This window comes from Taurulus bubalis (genome assembly GCF_910589615.1).
Source record: "Taurulus bubalis genome assembly, chromosome: 1".
NCBI classification, from domain to species: Eukaryota; Metazoa; Chordata; class Actinopteri; order Perciformes; family Cottidae; genus Taurulus; species Taurulus bubalis.
In genome coordinates, this window is record NC_136589.1 from 4322071 (window position 1) to 4339362 (window position 17292).

General features: G+C 41.7%; 2 protein-coding genes across 2 annotated transcripts in view; one reads left to right on the forward strand and one right to left on the reverse strand.

The window, feature by feature from the left end:
• Nucleotides 1–6896, forward strand: part of fer1l6 (fer-1 like family member 6) — a gene marked incomplete at its 5' end in the record, with an annotated part of 29451 nt that extends 22555 nt beyond the window's left edge. The window contains 14 exons of the mRNA XM_079230907.1: nt 72–163; nt 674–802; nt 886–1026; nt 1952–2079; nt 2158–2328; nt 2946–3100; nt 4773–4915; nt 5084–5172; nt 5300–5398; nt 5696–5816; nt 5903–6023; nt 6100–6257; nt 6346–6446; nt 6706–6896. Coding sequence (XP_079087033.1) covers nt 72–163; nt 674–802; nt 886–1026; nt 1952–2079; nt 2158–2328; nt 2946–3100; nt 4773–4915; nt 5084–5172; nt 5300–5398; nt 5696–5816; nt 5903–6023; nt 6100–6257; nt 6346–6446; nt 6706–6886 — 1829 coding nt within the window. The 3' untranslated portion in view covers nt 6887–6896. The remainder of the gene's footprint in view (nt 1–71; nt 164–673; nt 803–885; nt 1027–1951; nt 2080–2157; nt 2329–2945; nt 3101–4772; nt 4916–5083; nt 5173–5299; nt 5399–5695; nt 5817–5902; nt 6024–6099; nt 6258–6345; nt 6447–6705) is intronic.
• A 1565-nt stretch (nt 6897–8461) lies between these two features.
• On the reverse strand, nt 8462–14540 carry LOC306745130 (uncharacterized protein; the record flags this gene model as incomplete). The annotated part of the gene is made up of 8 exons (XM_079227872.1): nt 8462–8730; nt 9165–9243; nt 10283–10369; nt 10978–11183; nt 11813–11900; nt 12584–12795; nt 13404–13553; nt 14120–14540. 8 exons carry the CDS (start codon nt 14538–14540, stop codon nt 8462–8464), a joined length of 1512 nt encoding a protein of 503 aa, XP_079083998.1.
• Between the last annotated feature and the right edge of the window lie 2752 nt (nt 14541–17292).

Consider the following 17292-nt stretch of genomic DNA (forward strand, 5'->3'; position numbering starts at 1 on the left):
CAGACAGAAATAAGTGGAAACAAATTCAGCGATATTAGGGAAATGTATTATTTATTTATGTGTTCCTTCAGTCGGCAGCGATGGAGACAAGAAGAAGAAACAGAAAGGAAAAGGAACCCTGGAACCAAACCTCGGTCTGACCACCAAATTAGCCACACTCAAGGTACAAACACTGTTTATACATATATATATATATACATATATATAAATATATATATATATATATATCTATATATATATATATATATATATATACATATAAAGTGTAGTAATGTCTACCTGAGCCGAGAAAAAAGGCTACCCAGCTGGCGCCATGTTGAGAGCCGTGTGGAGGCAATCAATCGTAGACCTTAACTGAGTTTTTTCTTTAGCACCTGTAATGCTCCAACAGGCATTGTGGGTAACGCAGTGCGTGTAGTCCTACTGTGCTTGATTGACAGATCCCTCACCCTCCTATTAGCTGTGATGGGCCTGTTTGGGTGTCATCATTGTCATCATTGTACTTTGAATTTTCTCTTTAGTACTAATGAGTACAATTCACATGGAGACTCATTGACATACATATCGTCTTGTATTCCTGGTGCATTTGTTTTATGTATAAACCAAAATCAATTGTGTTGTTGTTGTACGACGAGGATCTGAGCGTACATTGATGCTGACCATTTCTCTGCAGCTGTACAACAAGGAGCTGGAGGCGGAGTTTGGCCCTTTCAATGACTGGGTGAACACATACGAGCTGTTCAGGGGGAAAGCCAACGAGGACGAGGGGGCGACCGAGGAGAGGTTCGTCGGCAAATTTAAGGTGAGACGGTCGGGTTGGAAGTCCTCTCGAGGGAACCGCTGACTTATCGTCACTATTACTAATCCACTTCATCGTCTCTGCAGGGCCGATTCTGCCTCTACAAGCTGGGCGAGGACTCGGCCGAGGACTGGGACGAAGACACGGACGGCGGGGACTTCAGAGTCACCAGAGGAATCCCCCCCAACGGGCGGGTCCAAGTCCTCATCAGGGTCTACATCGTCTCTGTGCGTCCCCGTTGCTCAGGATCAGTTTTAAAGTGCATGTGCGGAAGCATTTAGACTGAATTACAGCTGATGAGAGCATCTGATCATTCATAAATACATAGAACACAACATCAAATGTTTATGAATGTATTTTAAAGTAACTCGGCTTAATTAAAACAGGCAAGAATTGAACAAATAACAAAACCGAGGCTTTGCCAAAAAATATGACTGAATAATTTATTTATTTATTTGCTGTTTGTGTCACCTGTTGCATCAAACTCCATATTTACTTCATTATAAATATGGAGGCTGAATCCCAAAATGGTAGCAGGGGCCGTCTTTGCGAAATGACAGAATGATCGACATCCAATAAGTGGCCTTTATGACATGAATCAGATAATATATTATAATATTTAATAACTGCATTTTAGTTTAGTAAATAGTTACATTTTTGCAGTTTATATGACATTATATAGCACTCTTTTTACAAACTACCTTCGACCTATTTTGTAGCTTTTCAATATTTACTTTGGACTTATTTACATTAAAATTACAACAAAAAAATCCCATCGTGGATACATTTGAAAATAATGTGTGGCCAACCGGCAGCTGCTGGAAGTAGATTTTCTTTCTTTTTTGAAGTAATGTTTGAATTTTTTTTTGATCGCAGGAACTTTTTAAGATGAATTTCAGCCACATCTACTGGATTTAGTTTCTGCGATCCAGAAAATCCTTCTTTAGGTGCAAAGCAGTGTATCACAAAGTAATAACTTGACCTCGACCTCCACACGCACAGTGATGGTCACTGAGCCCCTGGTATATAGTTCAACCAGCTCTCCCTGCTGAAGTAGTGCAGAACCTAATCTGTAGGTCTGTTCATTGTACGGAAGCCAAACATTGCCGATGTGCTAAACCCCAATGTGTTGGTCCTCTCCTCCCCCTCCAGGCGTCGAACCTGCACCCGGCCGATCCGGACGGGAAGGCGGACCCTTACATTGTTCTCCGGCTCGGCAAGAACGAAATCAAAGACAGAGACAACTACATCCCCAAGCAGCTGAACCCCGTGTTTGGAAGGTGCGTGAGCGGCGTTGTTTTAAATGAAGAGAGTGTTTTGATATTCAGAGCTTTTCCGTCTCATTTCCCCGATTCCAGATCCTTTGAGATGCATGCGTCGTTTCCTCGGGAGTCGCTGCTGTCGGTGGTGATCTACGACTACGACATGGTGGGAGGGGACGACCTGATCGGAGAGACTCGCATCGACCTGGAGAACCGGTTCTACAGCCGGCACAGGGCCACCTGTGGACTGCCCACTGAGTACAGCCTGTGAGTCCCTGTTTGCTTATTCATGGCTGATGGACCAATTGGAAACAGACTCGTTTGCAACACATGTCCCGAGAATTTTACGAAACTAAGAGATTAGAGACATTCCTTTGAAAAGCTAGACATGAGCACAGGATTGTGTCTGAATGAACCAGGCCTCTTAAAGGTGGTGAAGTTTGCAATGAGTTCAACTTGAAGCCAGACAGACTGGTTGTGATGGGAACCAACAGCTAAACCATTATGCTAGAAGAACAAATAACAAAAAAGGCCTTTGAGATACCTCCACACAACCATGTTCTTTCATTACTTTAATGTTTACAATGTCACCCAATCTTGACTGGATTGTTACTGCATACTTTGAAGCTAATAGTATCAATACCTTTGGCCATTTTTGAAAATGCATATATGTTTTATGTTTCATCATAAAAATATGAAAAAGACAGCATGACTTTCACAATATAGCTGAGAATCTAAAAAGGTCCCGAACTCCTTCTGTTACTTGTTCAACGAGCTCACCTTTCATCCTCACACTGAAGGTGAGAGCCAGAGTCACGTTCTTAAAGCGTTGTTGTTGTTCTCATGACTGACGCGAGGCTCCGCCCCCTCTGCTCCTCTGCTAGTGACGGCTACAACGCCTGGAGAGACTGCCTGAAGCCGTCAGAGCTGCTGTCCAAGCGCTGCAGAGACAACGGGCTGGACGAGCCGAAGTTCAGGCCGGGACGCATTACCGTGGCCGACAAGGTGTTCGTGGGAAAGACGTGCTTCATGCACGAAGGTGAAGACGGGACCTGCTGCTCCATTTAGCAGTTATGACACAATAAAACATGTAATGCATGCTTTATGACACAATACAACATGTAATGCATGCTTTATGACACAATTTAATGCATGCTTTACGACACAATAAAAACATGCAATGCATGCTTTATGACACACAATAAACACATTTAATGCATGCTTTATGACACAATAAACACATGCAATGCATGCTTTATGACACAATAAACACATGCAATGCATGTTTATGACACAATAAACACATGTAATGCATGCTTTATGACACAATAAACACATGTAATGCATGCTTTATGACACAATACAACATGTAATGCATGCTTTATGACACAATAAACACACTTAATGCATGTTTATGACACAATAAACACATGTAATGCATGCTTTATGACACAATAAACACATGTAATGCATGCTTTATGACACAATACAACATGTAATGCATGCTTTATGACACAATAAACACACTTAATGTATGTTTGACACAATAAACACATGTAATGCATGCTTTATGACACAATAAACACATGTAATGCATGCTTTATGGCACAATAAAAAACATGTAAGGCATGCTTTATGACACAATACACACACTTAATGCATGCTTTATGACACAATAAAACATGTAATGCATGCTTTATAACACAATAAACACATTTAATGCATGTTTATGACACAATAAAACATGTAATGCATGCTTTATGACACAATACACACACTTAATGCATGCTTTATGACACAATAAAACATGTAATGCATGCTTTATGACACAATAAACACATTTAATGCATGTTTATGACACAATAAAAACATTTAATGCATGCTTTATGACACACAATAAACACATGTAATGCATGCTTTATGACACAATAAACACATGTAATGCATGCTTTATGACACACAATAAAAACATGTAATGCATGCTTTATGACACAATAAACACATTTAATGCATGTTTATGACACAATAAAAACATTTAATGCATGTTTATAACACAATAAAAACATGTAATGCATGCTTTATGACACACAATAAAAACATGTAATGCATGCTTTATGACACAATAAAACATGTAATGCATGCTTTATGACACAATAAACACATGTAATGCATGTTTATGACACACAATAAAAACATGTAATGCATGCTTTATGACACAATAAACACATGTAATGCATGCTTTATGACACAATACACATACTGCATCGTCTCGTTGGTTTTCATACCTTCTGTTCTCAGGTCGTCCCTCTTCATCTTCTTTTTATGCCATAATACCATAACAAGATAGTTCATGTTTATTACTTTTTATGGCCTTTATTCGACGAGTTATTTATGACAGATGACTTTTTATCATTCTTTATGACCAAACTTTACTTTGACTTTGTATTACTTTTTACTATAATATTTTTTATATGATGTACTATACTATGACTTCTTTTTATAACTTGTTGTAACGTACTATACTATAAAGTTACATTTAATGAACTAATAACCTTAGCTTTTTATGACAATCATCATAATCTTAATCTTTTTTCTGACTTTTTCTGATACATCACTCTTCAACTTTTTATGCCACACAATAATATGACTTTTTATGACTCTACCAATGCAGTGTTTATCATGATCATCCTGTGTTTGTGCACCTTCTGCAGACGAGCCGCTGGAGAGCTACGAGCACCTGTCCCTGAAGATCCTGCACCGCTGGGCGGAGATTCCAGCTGTGGGCTGCAAGCTGGTCCCCGAACACATCGAGACCAGGACCCTGTTCCACAAGGCTCGGCCCGGCATGGACCAGGTACCTTCATGGTTCTCTGACTCTATTACGTCATCAAATTAAAAAACATTTTTGACAAGCTTTTAAAAAGTATCTGATTCTCCCCTGTGTGTGTGTGTGTGTGTGTGTGTGTGTGTGTGTGTGTGTGTGTGTGTGTGTGTGTGTGTGTGTGTGTGTGTGTGTGTGTAGGGTCAGGTCAAGATGTGGGTCGACATGTTCCCCATGGACTCCCCTCACCCGGGGCCTTCGGTGGACATTGCACCCCGTAAACCAAAAGGGTGATTGCCGTCTCTCTCAGCACCTGAAGAGCCTGTTAAGTCTTGATAAAACAATATATAATATTGTTTATAAAAAGGGGCGCCTAACACCCCCCATGTGTGTGTGTGTGTGTGTGTGTGTGTTCAGGTACGAGCTGCGTATCATCATCTGGAACACAGAGGATGTGATCCTGGAGGACAGCAGCTTCCTGACCGGCCAGCAGTCCAGCGATATCTACATCAAAGGGTAACGACGAGCTCGACCTCTATCCGCTCCACATGGAGGCTCATCACTTAGCTTTTAGGTTGCTGAATCTAAATATTATAAATGTTTTTAAACAAAAAGAAGTTGTTGGCTTACTTTACCCCTTTTTTTGCCCTTAGTTCTCTTTATGTTTGTCTGTATTGACGTTCTGCTTCCTGCATTTTCTGTTCCCGTCTTCTGGCTTTGTCTGTGCTTTGCTTCTCTGTAAACGCCGCTATATAAAGGTATCATCATAAAAACATCAATGTAAACCCTGTGACTGTGGCTCTTCCCCTGCAGCTGGTTGAAAGGATTAGAGGACGACCGGCAGGAGACCGACGTCCACTACAACTCTCTGACCGGAGAGGGGAACTTCAACTGGCGCTTTGTGTTCCCCTTCAGCTACCTGCCGGCTGAGAAGGTACCCACAGACCAGACGGGGTGTATAGGCCCGACCTTCAGCATCACACTGTCGACACATCACCTCTTCTCCTGTCCCTCTCTCAGGTAGTCGTCGTGAGGAAGAAGGAGCACATCTTCTCTCTGGATAAGTCGGAGCAGAAGCTCCCCGCTATCCTCAGCCTGCAGGTCTGGGACTTCGAGACGCTCTCCTCCGACGACTTCCTCGGTAGGTGCGACCGCTCTGTTTTTTTTGTGTGGTGTGTGTCGGACCTGACGCAGGTGTGTGTGTTGTGGTCGCGTAGGCACGGTGGAGTTGGACCTCCACGGCTTCCCCCGCGGGGCGAAGACGGCAAAGTCCTGCAAGACGGACATGTTGACGGATGGGACGGAGAAGATCTCCATCTTCCAGCAGAAGAGAGCGAGAGGCTGGTGGCCCTTCACCAAGTCTGGAGAGCTGACGGTACACACACACACACACACACACACACTGACGAAACACTTGTTGAGACTTGTGATTGATAGGTGTGGGTGTGCTCTGAATCCATCAGGGGAAAGTGGAGGCGGAGTTTCATCTTGTGATCGCCGAGGAGGCGGAGAAGAACCCCGTCGGCCGAGCCCGCAAGGAGCCGGAGCCGCTGCCGAAGCCAAAGTGAGTCTGGCAGTGCTTTCTATGAACGCGTGTGTGTGTGTGTGTGTGTGTGTGTGTGTGTGTGTGTGTGTGAGAGAGACAGTTCAGAGGTAGGAGCTCATGATGCACAGTGTGGGAAAATGTGACTTAAAAGATGTTAAAAACCCCAGAAATAAACACTAAAACTACTGTGACTCTTCTAAAAATGTCCTTCTTTCTGTATTTAAATCAGAATAACTCAAAATATGATTATTAATGCTGCTAAATGTGCCCCTCCCAGTCGCCCCGACACGTCCTTCTCGTGGTTCGTCAACCCCTTCAAGTGTTTCTTCCACTTGGTGTGGCGGAGCTACAAGAAGTACATCATCATCGCCGTGGTTCTGCTCATCACGGTGCTCTTCCTCGCGCTGCTCTTCTACACGCTGCCGGCCGCCATCTCTCAGAGGATCGTCAACGGATAACACACACACACACACACACACACACACACACACACACACACACACACAGAGCGGATGCTGCGACTCCCCAAATATGCACAAATATACACGTTAAATATATTGTTTCTGAATGTTGGTGTTTTGTTTTTTAATGCGTGAGTTTATGATTGGTCACACGTGTGTAATTGTCACATGTGTGTCATAAAGAAGTGAATTTAGTTGCAACATGTGAATGGAAGTTCTATATAAAGTAAAGCAACTCAGACCCAAATGTCTTTTTTATTTTACATTTGAAGCTTCTAATCCGTTACAATGTGCGTCTTCATCAAATGTGACGACACGTTTTTAACAATTAACTGATTTTTGGACTTTATAACCCTCTGTGGAACAATACTATGACTTTTTCTGAGTTGTCCATTTTTGTGACTTTCTTTACATTCTAGATGATGACATTTTATGAATTACTTCACCGATTTTTTTCTTTTTTTAATAAATCCAGAGGGAACTAAGTTTGCTTTTCAAAGCTTCTATGACACTCCAGCAGTCAAATATGTGGAATTTATTAAATTCTCTTTTGTTGTGCCGGACAAAAATTAATTGGTAATAAAAGAAACACCGACTTAATTTGTGTGAGTGAGGATGTCGTCCCTCATTCCACACGGTGTAGTTGTACTACGGAGGAAGTACTTTACAGCCAGCAAGAGTTGGAGAGTATCACAGCGACCAATAACTCTGACAACGAGAAGATACATTGATGCATACAAAATTAAAAAAATCTGAGTTAAACTTTATTCAAATTAAAATAATACACGATTCTGAATGTTGAAGTGTTTTTATTTGAGTACATGAGTTTACAGTGAGGCTCCTCCAGGAGGTCATGTGATGTGAAATGAGAGCAAGTGATTCATATCAAGTGCTTTTTTATTTTATTTACATAGATACAAAAGATGCCTGTAAGTTTCACCTGATGAAAATCCACGTGAACTGAAATGAGTGAGACGGTTCAGCATGCAGACGATGCTAATGTGATGCTAATGTGATGCTAATGAGTTCAGTGGGAGCTCAGCAAAAGTAGCGAGGTACAAAAATACTTTTTTTTTTAATACACATTTAAAGCTTCGATGGAAATTCAATCATCACCCTAAACAAATAATGACTTGAATATTGTATTCAATTGAAGTTATTCATCAGATTGAGTTAGTAATTATTCATTTGTATTAAATACATTGTCTTTAATGAATGTAACTTTGTCAACGCGAGTCTTCTTTAATGTGTGGAGACGTTTTTTTGATCGGAGAGAAAATGTTGTTTTTGAAAATCTAATCACCACCAAATATGAATCAAAGAATACTAATTTGTTAGATAAAAAAAATCATATAATCATATAATTTAACAAATAGTATCATACTATTAATAACGGCGTAATCTTTATTAGCAACTGTGAAGAAATCCGGGATAAATAGAAAGAAAGAAAAAAGATGCGCAGCATCCACATTTTAAATTAAGATTTGATTGTCAACGTTATGAATGAAGCTTCAAACTAGTCGGTACTGAGCTGTAAATCAGAGGTTTCAATGACGCCACACATCAAACATCTCACTGCAAGATATCGTCCGTCAGAGAGATGCTCTGCTGCAGCAGGCTGACCTGTACGTACGAGGAGGAGGAGGAGGACGACGACGACGATGATGTCAAAGTGTGCTGATGTGGAGCCATGTTGTGGCCTCTCATGAGCAGAGAGGAAGAGGAGGAGGAGGAGGAGGAGGGTATGAAGGAGAGGCTGCTTGCTGCTGACTGGTTGCTGAGGAAGCTGTTGGGCGGAGGCAGCGCTGAGCTCTGCCTCTGCTGGCTGCTGGAGGCGGCAGCTGGAAGAGCAGAAAGGGATCAACACGGATATTTATATACAAAAATGGCAGAAAAATGCCGTTTACAGCCTCTCAATTAGGAGATTTCTATCTTTTCTCCATTTAGAAATCGTATTAAACTGATTACTATTCCCAGAATTTTTATAGAGCAAGCGATTAATCGACGAATCTAGAAAATAATCGATAGTGAAAATAACCGTTAGTGCAAAACCTGCATATCATTTGTACAGTTGTGATCCGCATCATTCCGATGCCGTTTAATGCTCGTTTGTTTACAAGCCGGACTCTATACGTTTTTACAGGGTTTCCTCCAGGAAACTCCTCAGTAGAAGTGGTAAATACATAATAAATAGACTATTCTCTCGTTTCTTGGGCCTCAACAGCGGAACAGAGAGAGTTTAAAAAGCATAAGTGAGTCCGAGGTCTCTTCTCACCGCAGGTCAGTCTGAGCTGCTGCTGCTGGCTGCTGATGGGGAAGCCGGACGGAGAAAGACCTGCAGCGCCACCTAGAGCCTAAGAATGAGCAAGACAAGGAAGACACGCTTTGTGTTAGAGGGACGGACGGTTGCTTCCGTGTGAATGATCCCGTTTGTATTGTTAGAAACTGAACCATGTAGCGGACACTGTGTATTGACCATGACATCTTCATGTTAAGCCCCCTCACCCTATACAGGGTCTTCTACTCAAGGTTCACTGTGTTCAAGTAGTCGTATGAACCCCAAATTAGTTATAATACTTTATTATTTTCTATCATTTTTTTTCAGAATTTCTTTGAGAAAAAAAAAAAAAAAACACTTTTATAACATATTTTGATCATAACTATGAATAACCAGCATGATTTACGCAAGATTGGCTGAAAATGCTTTGAGCGGTTTCCGACATTCGTTCAAAATGTGTGCTTTCAGACCCTTACCAAGGTCCCACATACTAATAACACACCTTTTTGGAAAGAACAGCCCCTAAAAAAACAAAAACAAAAACAAGTGTTGGGGCGATTCGAAGGTTTTATAGAAAGAAAACTGTGTAAATCAGTTCAGAAATTAAAAAGTTAAAGTCTGACGTGGTTCCAAGATCGTAAACGTGAGATCACGAGAAATTAAAAAAACTCTCCGGACGTTTTGGGAACTTTAAGGTACTAATAGTGGACTCCTGTTAGACTCATACAAGCCTGGACGGTTATGGAGACGTCTTTATGAGTGACGTCGGATGTTTTAACGGGTACTTATGAGGGTTCTGGTGAAACCTTACGGGCGCCGCGAAAAATGGACGGACTGACGGCGAGTCGTTACATAAACTTAACGGTTACTTTTATTATTTTCTACAGAACCGATGTCTTCTCAAAAAGGGTTGCAGTATTGTAGAAATTTAAATGAAGTTAAACAACGATGTGGTTGTGGAGAAAATGAAGGAAACTTTTTTTTTTGTGTCCGATAATGAAATCAAACAAAACACAGAAATGTAAACGTCCTGCAGAGACGTGAACACGACTCAGGACTCTCTTGTGTCACACGCTCCTCTCTGTGATCAATAAAAAGCCAAAGTCATGACTGACGTGATCCTGGTTGGAACCGTCCTGGAGCTTCCTCTTGGCCCTCCACCGGGCCACCCTCAGCCGGGTCTTCTCTCGACGCTCTCGCACCTTCAAAGAGCATCAGATTTACATTTAATACAGGAGACACTTTGATGTGAAAACTCTCTCATATATATATATATATATATATATATATATATATATATATATATATATATATATATATATATATACAGATTATTATCAGAACACTTTTCTGCCCTTCAAAAGGTTTGGATTCAGCCGTTATAATAGAATTCAGACATACATTTCAAAATAGTTTTGGCCCCAAAAGAAGAAGAATTACATGATTCAATCTTCCGTTGAGTCTAGATCGTCATGTTGCATGTTTTTTTTAATTTGTTTTTCAGTCCAGAAAAGCATCAATGACCCTCGTTCATTATTGAGCTGCTATAATGCAACGGGGCTCTAAATATTAGTCTAGTTTGGCTTTGCTGGAGCAACATGCTGCCTGATATTTCCAGCTGAGCTTAGGCCGCCGTGTTGTGCGCTATTCCTATTCAACATGCACACGTTCTGATGCTAATCCACCAGGGTATGTATCTTTATCCCCATTGCATGTTGCTCCTCAGAGGGATCTTTGTCTCCAACGGCTCTTTGAATGTCTGACTGAACCACTGTAGAATATTTTAAAAAAAAAGGACAGATCCACTAACCAGATCTGCCAGCAGCGGCTGAGGCAGCGTCTTCTCCAGCTCTCGGCGCCGGTTGATGCTCCGCCTGCGCAGCTCATTCCTGCGCAGCTTGTACTCTTCATAAAGACTGAGGTCTTTGCTCCAGGGGCGCACCGCCTGCCGAGGCGGGGCGCCGGGCGGCGGAGCCACCATGGACTGCAGGGAGGCCACAGGCTGAGGCATCAGGTCTGAGAGCATCAAGAGGTGAGCTTGAACAAACGGCAGTGCAGACTAGAGGCAGACCAGTGACTCTGCTGTTAGAGCAGGGACAAGGGCGGAAAACTGGCTTCCACCTGCAGTCCAACAGGCACTTCATTCAAATGTTACCATGCCGACATGTGAATAATAAAGCAGGAATAGGGATTTAGAAGGGGAAGACATTTCTCACACACACAGGCTCACTCTCACTCTCACACACACACACACACACACACACACAGGCACAGACTCTCACACACACACTCTCTCTCTCTCACACTCACACACACACACACACACACACGCACACGCACACGCACACACACGCACACACACACACACACACACACACAGACCCACACTCTCTCTCACACACACACAGACCCCCCCCCCACACACACACACACACTCTCTCACACACACAGACCCCCACACACACACAGACAGACCCACACTCTCTCACCCCCCCCCCCCACACACACACAGACCCCCCCCCCACACACACAGACCCACACACACCCACCCACACAGACAGACCCACACTCTCTCACACAGACCCCCCCCCCCCCCAACACACACACACACACACACACACACACACACACACACACACACTCACAGCTGTGTGGCCCGGCGGAGCTGAAGGCTGCGCTGTGGTTCCTCTGGACTGCTGGAAGTCCGAAACACTCGTTCATGGACCGTTGGGCCTGGAAGAACAGACACACATGCAGCGTTGGGAACAGTCTGTGATATTCAGCTCGATGTTTGGATCCCTTCGTTTGATTTTCTATCCTAATTAAGAACTTATTCTGTGAAGAACTCAAGCGCTGACTTGCTTTTGTGAGATTTGATATTCAGCTCCAGCCTCACCTCTGACTCCAGGAGATGACCCTGCTGCATCTGGCAGTCCAGCAGAAGGGTGGCCATCACCTCCTGCACGTCCTCGGGCTCCTCTTTGATACAGATCACCTCCTCTTCCTCCTCTTCCTCCTCCTCCTCTTCCTCCCCCTCATGCTGCTCCTGGACCTCCAGCTTCACCTGCGTTACAACAGAAAGACAACAGGGACTTCAGGACCAGTGATGAGGGGTCAAACCTCCACTAGTGAGTCCTCTACTAGTTCAGGAGTCTACGTGTGTTTATGTATTCAGTTTAATAGCTTCCTGTCTAGGTCAGTGTTTTTGTGTTCGTACTTTGTATCAATTTGTATCTTCTCTTAATGAGTGGAGAAACATTACAAAAGTATGTTACTTTGTAGCTGAAAAAGTGGAACATGAACAAGTAGAGATAATTATGTAAAGTGTTGCCGTTCTGTTTTCTATGAATTGATTATAAGTATAATTTCTGCACTGTGCATATCTGAATAATAATAATCTTGAAGTGCGTTGTCACCTGTGGAGCAGGAGGAGGCAGAGTGGAGCTGTCGGCCTGGGTGGAGGCGTCCGGGGACAGCGAGCCGCCGGCCGACTGCCGGCCCGGATCCAGCTTCAGGGTCTGGACGGGACGGGCCGAGGCCACGCCTCCCGGCAGAGTGACGGTCCAATCGCAGGCGTCCTGCTGGTCCTGGCTCTGAGCCGGGTCTCGCTCTGCGGGGCAGAACGAGACTGCACAAACACAGCGGGGTTAAAATAATAGTTCTGTTATGACACAGACTAACCACTGCTCTCTGGTTGAGAATTCACCTCAAACTTTTCTTTTAGACGTCTTTATTTACATTTGTTTTACTTGTCAGTCGACATGAACGCCAGAGGAAAGAGGAAGGAAAGGGACAAACATCCAACACTCATCCTGGATTGTATTGCTGGAGGCACAAGCCAGTAAGTAATAAGTAAGTAATAACATGACCAATCAGCATTAGTTATGGTGACTAGTCTGTCAGTTGGGAATTTTTGAGGCAGATGCTGACACAGATATCAGTGAAAAACATGTTTCCTGCATTAAGTAAAAGTACTAAAGTATTAACATGAAAATATACTTATAGTACCAAAAGTAAAAATACGAACGTGCAGAATAGCCCATTTCAGAATAACTGTCAATTATATTATTGGATTATAATCACTGATGAGTTAATGTGTGCTCTTTGCTGTTGGAGTTGGACGCAGCACATTTTGGTGGGTAACTTAATTTATAATATTACATCATGATTTATTTGTATTATCATAGTGAATCTGCAAAGTAACGAGTAAGTTATCGAACAAGTACAGCTCAGTACCTGCACTGCTGTCCAGAGACTCTGTCGCCGCGCTCACGGAGAGTGAGACAGGCAGCAGAAAGTCAGACGCGTCACAGCCGGCGACTCCCACATCTGAGATACCCCGCACTCTGATCGAGTGCCTGCTCGTGCTGTGTGCAGAGGTGCATTCTGGGAGAACAAAGACAAGAAGAAGGGGTTAGACTATGGAGTCAAATATTATATATATAAATATAAAATATAAAAAAAAGTGAAAGTTAAAACATATTAAATCTGTTACTGAAAAAAAAATATTGAAAAAAGAAAACAGAACTGAATCAAAATCATATTTAACCTCAGAAATCTTTTCATAAACTTATTTTTTATTTTGAATACCTTGTAGAATTTTTCAGGTTTATTTCAAATGAACAAAACATTTGTCGTACATTTGGCTCCATACTTTTTCTTACTTCTTACCGGTCACTCCACTGCACACTTTAACTTAAACACTCATGCCACTTAACATACACTTTTTAACTTAAACACACATACACTTACATTAACGTTATCCGTTTGTCTGAGCACTTTATCTTATACTTGATTTAAATATCATTGCACTGTTGTTGTCGTTGACTGTTGATTGTTGTTTGTCTCGTATGCACCTTCCGCCTAGCAAAATTCCTCGTTTGTGTAAACATTCCTGGCAATAAACGGTTTCTGATTCTGAAGAAGGAGTCGGTCGTTTCCGCGGTCTTTACCTGGATTGCTTGAAGTCCTGTTCTGTGTGGAGCACGACGTCGAGGCCTCGGTGGAGGAAACCCCTGCTCCGTCTCTCTGCGCTGGGGGAAAGGAGGACGGGTGGATGCGGACCAGGGCGGAGGCCGCGGCCCTCTGCTGCAGCTCCTCCTCCACGCCTTGCCGGTAGTACTTGAGCTTCAGCTCGGTGTAGCGCAGCTTGGCTCGGATGTTGTCGTTCTCCTTCTCCTTTTGGACCTTTTCCCTCTGCAGCGACGTGACGTCCCTCTTCATCAGCGCCACCTGGGACTTCAGCTCCTCAAATTTGACGCCGACCACTTTGAGCATCTCGGCCAGCACGGTCTCCACAGCCCCGTTCACGGCTCGCTCCACCACGGCGCCCATCTGGCCCCGGATCAGCGTCACGGCAATGCTGACGTCCATCTTGAGGAGACTTCCGGAGAAAGACCTCTTCAAAGTTTCGCCTGCATGCATAATTACACGACGGTCAGATACATCTATATTAATTATGACGATATAGGACCAGGGTTTATACACATACTGACCAATGGATTTCCATGACTTTAAACCAAATTTCCATGACCAAACACGTTGTGAAATCTTGTTGTATACATGAAAAAATTTAGTATTTAAACTAAAAATGAGAAGACAAAGCATACAGTAAACCTTAAATTAAATTAAACACAAATGAATGAGACAATAGTTTGATTAAAAGAATAAACATTTATATAGATGCCTGTATGTATGCCTGCTTATATTTTGAACGTCTTTCTTTTAAAAGCATATTCATTATTTCAAACTCAGCGTAAATGAACGTCATGAACACATGAATATAACACATTTACATGACTGTCAGGACTACAAAGACCAGGACCCACTAACTGACTCTCACACCCACAGGACAATTTCCTTCAACACCCGTGCACATATTTTCTTTTCTTATTCAAATACACATGGCACTTATATTTGACAATATATACTTGTTTTAAAGTACTGTTATGTGTGTTGTTTACCATAGTTATCTATTATTGCATGTGTATTGTATTATTGTGTATCACGTGTAGTGTATTGCAATATGTGTATTGTTTGTGTTATTTGTATTGTTTTATTCTATGTCTATGTTTATTGTTATGCACCAGGAGTCAAATTCCTTGTATGTGCAACGTACTTTTGCAAATAAACGGTTCTGATTATGAACAAGTTATTAATAGGCCTGCACTTGTTTATGTATTTGGATCAGCTGTGAAAACAAAAAAAATGTATTGGTGCAAATCAAGGAATTGTGAACATTAGTGACTTTAATCAACGCAGCTACATGTTGTGACATGTCAGAGGCAACAGAGTTGCCAACATTGAATGTAACGTTGAGTTAAATGCATGATAAACGCTAGTGGCGTCACAGACACATCTCTTCCGACTTGTAGTTTAACACTTGAATTACGTTAAATTAGGAAGCTATACGGTAATCTCTCCGTGAGGAAATATACCGGACACATCCAGACTATGTTGAATTATCGCTTCAGGATGGAAGAGAAAACATTGTACTTACCACTCAACAGTTTAGCTGTAGCGACGCCTCTAATGTAACGTTACGTTTCTAACGTAAAGTAAACCCGGAAGTTGTAACGGCAAGTCGGGCCGGAAGTCGTAACGTAAAGTATGAATGATGTCGTAAGACTAGCTCGCTATTTTTAAACCCTGTTCCGTGATATTCTCTCTCTAAAGTCTCCAGTTGTATTATTTTATAAAGGTAGTTTCTGTTGGTTTAAACTTGCTACAAACGTCTGAACGTCACCGGACGGAAAGTGTTTCCGGGTCGTCTGTCGGACAGATGCCTCTTTTTCTTCGTCTTCCGGTCTGCATGATGTTTTACATAGACGGTGCCCTGCAACCCATTTCTGCACTGTGATGAAAGATAACGATCCTGTAAGTCATTATGATGACTTACAATCTCAAAGTAATGACTTTGCATCTCATAATTATGATTTACAGATCTTAATTTTGGGCTTCCTTAGGAAGCGCTATGAGCTACAAAACTACGGAAATCTTTCATTACATATTCAGTGTTGGGCCTCAAAATGTATTTGTGTTTCAGAGTTACATACAATATCAGAATTAGCTTAATTGGCCTCCATTAATTAAAAATATCACATCAAAACATTCTTTAAGTACCAAAAGTAGAAAGTGCTCATTATGCTAAATTACTTTTTTTCAAAAACTTTATTGCAATCACCACAGGTGTAGTTCCAGTATACTTTCTATGCTTCTGGGTGGCTTAATCTTTAACAAAAGTTCATATTTTATGAGTTGATTTATATTTCATATTAAAAAGCTAAATCTCAGGGCTTGTGTTTGGCACAATGCTACAGGAATTGCTGTATCAAAATAAGTCTGACGGTGGGCTATTTACATTTTACATCATCGTGACTGGGAAATCTAATAATAATAATGGATTATTTGTTAAGGGGACAGTGCACATTATTAAAAACATTTCTGTAAATGCGCCAGAGTTAACCCTGAGAGGCAGATGTTACAAAACAAACCTAAAAACAGTAATAAGATTAAATATACAAGGTTATACAATATTGACGCTTTACAATGAATAGTGAGAATATTAATATGCGTAGTATCATCATTCAGGAGACTCTTAGCCATTGTCAAGTACTAACAAGACAACACAGAGGCTCACACATTCAACACACACAGCAAATAAAATGAGGGATAACTGTTAAAATAGAATGGACTAAAGATTATGCTGCATTGTTAGATTTCAATTCATCCCTCACTTACATGCACACAATTCCTTGTGTAGTTTTTAGGATGCGCTTCTAACTCAATCACAGAAACAGTAATGTCTTGTTTATATAATTACACCAAAAACATAATCTAATTATAGTCAAAAAACGCCTCTGTCAGGCCTCCAGATCTAGTGTGTGTACACTGTGTATCTGTAAAGATCCAGTTCTATACATTTCTTCTTCTGTGGTTCTGGTGATACGTTATACAATAACTACGAGCTGATTGGCTGCATACATCGCTGCTTGTTTGTGAGTTGTAATTTAATGTGTTTTACGACTCGTGAACTCGTAAATGGGAATGTTTACTCAACCTTTAAGAGGAAGCTAAGTACGCTAAGATAGTACTTTCTACATCTAAACACTGTGATTCTATAAGA